The sequence below is a fragment of the Sesamum indicum genome, linkage group LG10, assembly GCF_000512975.1.
Source record: "Sesamum indicum cultivar Zhongzhi No. 13 linkage group LG10, S_indicum_v1.0, whole genome shotgun sequence".
NCBI classification, from domain to species: Eukaryota; Viridiplantae; Streptophyta; class Magnoliopsida; order Lamiales; family Pedaliaceae; genus Sesamum; species Sesamum indicum.
In genome coordinates, this window is record NC_026154.1 from 137,024 (window position 1) to 144,670 (window position 7,647).

The 7,647-nt window shown below is 34.7% G+C and overlaps 2 protein-coding genes across 2 annotated transcripts; one reads left to right on the plus strand and one right to left on the minus strand.

Annotated features, from left to right (window-relative positions):
* LOC105171306 (protein SLOW GREEN 1, chloroplastic) lies at positions 3,397-4,793 on the plus strand. The gene has a single exon (XM_011092375.2). The coding sequence runs from the start codon at positions 3,500-3,502 to the stop codon at positions 4,481-4,483; it is 984 nt and encodes a 327-aa protein (XP_011090677.1). The 5' UTR covers positions 3,397-3,499; the 3' UTR covers positions 4,484-4,793.
* Positions 5,274-7,211, minus strand: LOC105171307. The gene is made up of 6 exons (XM_011092377.2): positions 6,939-7,211; positions 6,572-6,727; positions 6,273-6,353; positions 6,042-6,167; positions 5,817-5,909; positions 5,274-5,616 (listed from the first exon to the last, which is right to left on the minus strand). The coding sequence occupies exons 1-6, from the start codon at positions 7,033-7,035 to the stop codon at positions 5,531-5,533; spliced, it is 639 nt and encodes a 212-aa protein (XP_011090679.1). The 5' UTR covers positions 7,036-7,211; the 3' UTR covers positions 5,274-5,530.

Genomic DNA, 7,647 nt, shown 5'->3' on the forward strand with positions numbered 1-7,647 from the left:
TACAACTAAAATTAGAATTTAATAATATATTATATGTAATAAATTGAGCTAAAAGAAAGTGAAGTATGAATGGGCAGCCTTTAAATATGGGAATATGGAAGTAAGTGGGACAAGGGAAGGGAATTATAGCATTATTATGTTAGTATCAAGGGAGGGAATCCTCTTGCCATCATTAACTTTGGGTCTAGGTCTGCTTTTCACTACCCTATGCCTCTAATATTATTCAAATACACATTTTTTTTAATTTAAATTAAGTTTAATTGAATTATAATTAATTATATTATAAGTGTTGAGATACTTTTTTAGGTCATTGGAGTACAATTCAACAAAAAAATGATCAATCATATAATTAATATATTGCACTTTTTTATGATTGATTTGATTTTACCTGATTTAAATTAGAATTTGTTCTTAAAATACATGCCCCACACATTACATCCATCATTTTTACTTTGGATGAATGACAAATCTTTAAATTTGGTATTGCTAGTTGGGTTGAGGGTAAGATAACTTCTGGTTTGGTAGTAAAAATAAATTATAATTATATATAGATAATGGTTGGATGATTGTATAGAATAATAGAGGCAATATGAATGAAGGTGGGATACAAATGTAAATAAATAAAATTTTTGATTTGATGGGAAAATGAGATAGGGACAGAAGTCTAAATTGAACAGGGGAAATTAATTGTATCACCAACTTCCAATGTGTTGGAAGCCCACATGCAACATTCAATTTCCCTGCCACAAATTTTATTATTTCATAAACAAAAAGAATAATAAAAATAAAAATATTTTGGTGGAAAACAGGACAGCTATTTGCTTGCTACCAATTCTTTTATTTATTTATTTATTTCTGTTGTTCATATGGTAATGTAATGATACTAGGAATCTAATCTTAATCCATTTCACACTCATTGGAACCTTTGATTAGACCCACCTCTCTTTCTTTTATTTTATTTTATTTTATTCCAAGTGATAGATGATGACCCCATCTTCAAATAAAAATATGGAGGTTAGTCATCGATTATAAGTTTGAGATCTCGAATTTTAATTTGATCACTGATTTTAAAATATGTATGTATGTAATTAAATTTTGAATTTTTGAATTTAAATTATTTAGTACTGAATATATTGATTTTTTTTTAAAAAAAAAAGAAAATGGCTATTATTTAATGTTATGAGGCATAGTTGGGGAATATAAACACAAAAAGTAATTATATAATTTAGGTGATTATTGAAGTTATATATATGTACATAATAATTAATAAAAGAATAGAGAAAAGAAATTAAAGTGGAGGAGCATTGATGATGAGTGAGATGGATAGATTGAGATATTTGGATTAGAGATGTGACCACATCTCTCATTCTCAACACATCTACTCTACTACCAATAGCTTCAATTCCCAATGTTTCTTGGATTTTTAACATTATTTACCACTCCTCAACTATTATTTCTTTCTTTCTAATAAATGCTCCATTATATTTCCACACTTATAAAAATACGAAATCATATTTCTATTTTAAAAAAAATTAAATTTTTTTTTCTAGTGCACTAATTGTCACTACATATTTTATTTTAAATTAAATTAAAAATTATAGTTTCGTACAATTTATGTTATATCGATAACAATACCTATACATACATGCAACATAAATACTAATATATTATTTATATTTCAAGTAGTCTTTTCGTTTCTCCATTTTGAGAGAAATAGTTATGATTAAATTATGAATTTCAATTATAAGTATTAATACACACACATATTGATAAAAACTCAAATTCATAATCTCGCATTCATGAAGGTCTCAATTTTGTTAATTAAATTGAATTTTATTAACAATTTTCTCACTCCTAAACATCAAAATTTGGAATACGAATACAAATTCTCCAACACTTTAAAAATCACTTATATTTTTTAATTTACATTTGTATGGTGAATCAATACAATTTATTTTAATACTTCTATTTTTTGTATAATTAAATTATTTTCACAAGACATAATTACGGAAAATTAAATAGACTAGACAAATGCCCGAATTGCCATGAATCAAGATGCACAAATCATAATCATAATTCCAACATCGAAACTCGAAAATCTAAATATTTTTTTTAAAAAAATTTCTCCATAAATACCAAAGTCAACTTCAAACGTATGATGAAAACAGCGAAATGTTTGAAAATAATGAAGCAGAAATAAACGAAACATTGATCCAGGGGACCTGAGAAGAAAACAAGCAATCAGAGTGCAAAAGCAAGTGATGTAATTGAAGCACGAATTTCGAAAACATTAAATGTACTTTCTAATCAAATTCCCAAGTCAGGGGCTGTCATCTGTCACCCTATTGGCCTATACTGTCACATACGGTTTTTCCATGTCTCTGCTAACTGACGCTTTGCAGTGGCGCCGCCGTACGCCGCCGATAACGGAGCTGAGGCCGTACTAAAATGGGCTGTCTTGTCCGGTGGATTTTACTCATGTTTTATATCTTTTCATGGTTCGGTGATGATAAGAGTGGTCAGAAACTTTTGTTTGGGGTCGGGAATTTGGATATAACATATTATGTTTTATTTAATATTAATGGATGATATTCTTTTCATATAAGTTTATTTGAAATTATTTTTTTCATATTTAAAATTTATAAATATAAATATTGACATAGTCTTTTTTTTATTTATTTCTTCTTGTACATGTAGAATATGTAAATTTGAATATATCATTTATTTGTATTATATTTGAATATATTGAATGATTTTGATATATGATTTTAGATGATTGAATATTATATAGATTTGACGTCCATTACAATATCATAAAATTATAATTTAAAAAAAATGTGAATTAAGGATTTAAAGTCCTTTATAACAAAAATTGTGTAAATAAGTTTTAAATATTTTTTTATTGTGGATCCAATATATCTTATTTTAATATCTATCAATTTAAATACAGTCGTTTATTAATAAGGTAATTAGTTAATAAATATTTTTTATTAACAAATAGGTAAGAAAAAGTGAGTCGTTAGATCGTATTATTGATCATGACCAATTTATCAATACGTGGATGAATGATATTTTTGCATGGATGATGAACATAGAAATCAAGTTAGATCTTATCTTTTACTGAAAACTCTTTTCCTATTTATTCCTTTCTTCACTTCAATCGAATTTACTATGTTAAGATGTCTAATGGGCTAAATTCGGATCATACTTGTTTGGTGGATCCAGTATTTATTCCACGAAATACGGATCTATTCCTTTAAATTTGGGCCGGACCGGATCCACTGAACATAGTATTTGGGTCTTTTTCACATTTCTGAATGCATCTGGATCGGGCCTAATTTATGCATGGCCCATTTATAGAGTTTCCGGATAGGGTCATGATACCAAATATGGACCCGCAGAGCTCACTCCTCTCCTTCCTCCTCGACGTTCATTTTTCAGCAGAGCTTCAAATTCCCGAAGCAAAACCCTAATTCGAAGCTAAAAACCCTACCAAAAAATGAACTCCACTCTCTCAATGAACTCATTATTTATCACTCCTCTCAGTCCGCCACCCGTTTCCCACCTCAGCACTTCCATAACTCACATTCTCCCAGTAACCCACCGTCGTTTCTCACACAACACCCTCAGGAAAAACTTTACCATTGAAGCTGCCGCTGGTTCTAGCAATCCCACTCCATCTCCCCAGCTTTCCCCTCTGAAAGCCGCCGCCTGCGCTGTCATTTTCACTGCGGCAGCATTTGGGAAGTTCCCTCCTTTGCATGCTAGAGCGGAGATTTCATCGCCGCCGGAAACCCTAATAGAAGAATTATATAACGAAGACACCCAACAAGAAGAAGAAACGTCTCAGCATTCACCCCTGACCCAATTTTCGGAATCCAGTTCCGAGTCCGTTGACGCATTGAAAAACCTCCTCCAGGAAAAACTTGAGGCGGGTGAGGACGAAGAAAGCTTATCCATATTAAGAAAATTATCCTCCGTTCAACCCGACAATTTGGAATGGAAGTTTTTTATCGCTAGGCTTTTGAATGAAATGGGGAAAATTCAAGAGGCGCGGGATGCATTTGAGGACTTTTTGGCGAAAAACCCATTATCTTTTGAGGCCTTATTTGAGAATGCCTTGTTGATGGATAGGTCGGGAGAGCGGGAGGCTGTGATGAGGCGGTTGGAGGAGGCACTTAGAGTTGCTGAAAGTGAGGAGAAGGTAAAAGAGGCAAGAGATGTGAAGTTGATAATGGCGCAAATGCAGTTCCTTCACAAGAATGTCGATGAGGCTTTGAGGAGTTATGATGAGCTCGTGAAAGAGGATCCGTCTGATTTTCGTCCCTATTTTTGTAAAGGGATGATCTACAGTTTGATGGATAAAAATGTGGAGGCCAGGGAGCAGTTTGCCAAGTACAGGGAACTTTCGCCTAAGAAGTTTGAAGTTGAAGGGTATTTAAGGACGCCATTGTCAAGAATGAAGCTTTTTGGGACGGATTAAGAGAATTGAGATTGGTTTTTCTTTGGACTTTATTGAGTTCTGCGTTGAAGTATCTGATTAAATGGGGTCGATTTATTTTTTCAGAGCTCAAGCGGCTGAGGATAAAATTTGATTTGGCGGACTTTCTTATTGATCAGCTTAGAAAAAGATGGGGAGTTTTCCCCTTGCTCTACACAAACGCTATTTAACATCATAGATAAAGAATAAGGTAACTCCCAGTTAAGGTTGAGAGTGTGACATACATGTCCCTGTTCTACGGCAGGCTTAGCAAAAATTCTTGAGTTTTATTGAATTTGAACAATCTATACTCTGCATTGAATCTGTTTCCCTTGTTTGATGCATCCAAGACAAGAAATAAAGAACAACATGTTGAGCACTTGCAATTTTTGTTTTAGTTGATCTCCCTGATATATCATGCCATCACTCATTCCAGTAGAACTGTTTGATCTTCAAGATTATCTTCTCAGTATAACAGTTTGCAGAAAACTAAGACATGTAAGTATTCCTATCAAAGCCAAGCGGACAGAGGCTGGATGGCTTGCCTGCCTACGGGCCAATCGTGTTTTTTCGCTTAATACAACTAGTGACTTTGATGAATTTGTTACTTGCCTTGTTGCCTTGTTTTGTGTATGCAAGTCAGAAATTTATCAAGACAAATTTGTTAGTTGGGTTGTGGCATTAATGTGAAGTTTCACTACATATGCATGATACCTTGAAGATTATATTATTCAAATTTCAGAAGCTTGTGGAGTTGATAAATGAAAGCAGAAATTTGAAGCTATCACAAGACTACTGAGCAAACAGAGTCTAAATACGCACCAGAAAGCAGTACAATTCTTTACATACACCTGCATCGTGCAAAACCTTACCCTCTATGGTACAAGTGGATACATCACAAAAAATATTCATCCTATATTTCTACCATAAAACAATACAGCTGACTGAAATAGCATGCGACCTGTATCTTTAGTTCTCTGAATAAAGTGAGTGATAATGTGTCCTGAAGTAATCCATAAAAATGAGCAGAGAAACGGATCACAATACTTCTTAAATATGCTTCCACACAGCCAGAGCCGAAGTTGTTGCCATGATAATCAACCACCCAAATTCAGCTCTTGGGATCAGGCTTGCTGCTGCTACCAACCAAACAGAACAAACGCGACTTACAATATCACAAGGCAAGGATATAAATCCTTAAATTCTATTTTGACCGTGTTAAGTCCATGAAACTCAATTAACAATTGTAGAACAAAACAGTTTAGTTGACTAACAATAGTGTTCATGCATTCGGGTAAGAAAAAGACTACAAGGGCAGCACGGAATGGACTCTCACCGTGGCTTTTACTATCATCAGGCAAGCTGGGGCTTGGAGGGGGGCTGGGCATCATGTCGAGTCCAAGATTTGGACAGTCGAATCCAATTGCACCTGATAAAAGATTTTCATATTCAAGATTGATTCAGGTCCTCTTGTTTGTAACTGGAAATGCCAGCATTTAAGTTTATGCTCACGCCTTGTATTCACGGCTAAATCAAGGTGATAACTACTTGATGTTCTTACATTCTTTGTAGCATGGGAAAGCGGTGGAATTGAACAAATTGTAATAACCCTCTTCGCATAAACAGGTGTGCGTGAACGGAGAGGTGGTGTTGCATGAACCTCCTCCACAATCAGTCCAGAAGCAGGCTACAAAAATCATAAAGAGAAAACAAACAAGGAACATATAGGACAACATGGTTGATGAGAAGTCAAGGAAAAGTTGCAAAAACTCAAAAAGGTATGTTATATTACGGTCAAAGAATGATAAGTTGGGTTTCTTGTGATTGTCGGCCGCTGGAGCAGGAGCATTTGTACAGGCGTGGTTGAGTGTACCTGGAAAATACAAATCTCCATCACCTTTAAATATATTCAAAAATTGAGAATATGATTCTGGATATATAAAGAATCATAACAAAGAACATAAAAATCACACATTAGACCTGCACAGGAAAAAGAAAACATTTAGGACATCATGAGAGAGAGAGAGAGAGAGAGAGAGAGAGAGAGAGAGAGAGAGAGAGAGAGAGAGAGAGAGAGAGAGAGAGACTGACAATTGGGAATGACACAAGGCAGGAACTTGAGGTGGTCATCATCCTGGGACCGAGCTTGTATCCATCCGTGTTGGCACTCACACTCAAATCCAAAACTGCTGTTATTTGTAGTCACGCAGCTTCCTTTTCCACAAACATTTTCTCTGCACGGATTGCCTATCTCCACATATCAGTACACACCGTTCAAATTCCTCCAAGAATCACACGTAAACATACGAAAACACACGACCCAGATCGCCAAAAACTCATCAAAATCCCATTATGAACCCATATAAAAGAAAAAACAACCACAAACAGAAACGATTACAAGTGCTCAAATCCTAATCTTGTTTAAGAAAAAAAGAGGGGATAAAGTTTGAGGACAAACCAAACGACGGGGAAAAGAATGGAAGGTCGAAGTTGGCAGCAGCTACAGAGCAGTACGATCCAAGAAGGAGTAAAAGTGCAAGAAAAGGAACAGCCATGTTGAAGAAACAGAGGTTGAAGAAGCTGAGAACAAAAGGGTTTAGTATGAGCAGCGTAGATCCGTATTTAATTGAAAGCTGAAATCTTTGAGATTTCCACACGGGATGCTGATGGGAAGTAAATTGTGGTTAACGTGGGTGAGGGGTTTTGAAGTGGAAGAGAGAGAGAGAGAGAGAGAGAAGAGAGAGAGAGAGAGAGAGAGACATTATGGGAGTCGTTGGCAGTTAAGGTATATATCTCCTAGGCCCAGTCCTCGGCTTTTGTTCAAATTTTGGGCTCCTCCCTACCAATCATATGCTGCCACCTCTCTTCTTAAGATCTCAACTATTAACTCCATTTGACTTTCATCAGAGTATATCCTCATCACTCGATCCATCTTTTATTATCTAAAAAATAAAATAAAACAAAATAATATTTTATATTTTATTTAATATAATATATGAAAAGACACACACACACATACACACACTGTATCGTATTATTACTGTTGAATTGAATGACTCCCATTAAAATTTAGGTACACAAGCAGACCTCTAATATGAGCTAACATACTAATCAATTAGCAGCTACCCAAATTGAAATTCCCACACGCCTTTGCTTTTGCTTTTTCC

Coding starts and splice junctions, on each gene's coding strand:
- LOC105171306 (XM_011092375.2), top strand. CDS start 3,500: ATGAACTCCACTCTCTCAATGAACTCATTATTTATCACTCCTCTCAGT.
- LOC105171307 (XM_011092377.2), bottom strand. CDS start 7,035: ATGGCTGTTCCTTTTCTTGCACTTTTACTCCTTCTTGGATCGTACTGC. Junction 6,354..6,571: donor GCCTTGTGTCATTCCCAATT/GTCAGTCTCTCT, acceptor TGTATTTTCCAG/GTACACTCAACCACGCCTGT. Junction 5,910..6,041: donor TTTCCCATGCTACAAAGAAT/GTAAGAACATCA, acceptor ATCTTTTATCAG/GTGCAATTGGATTCGACTGT.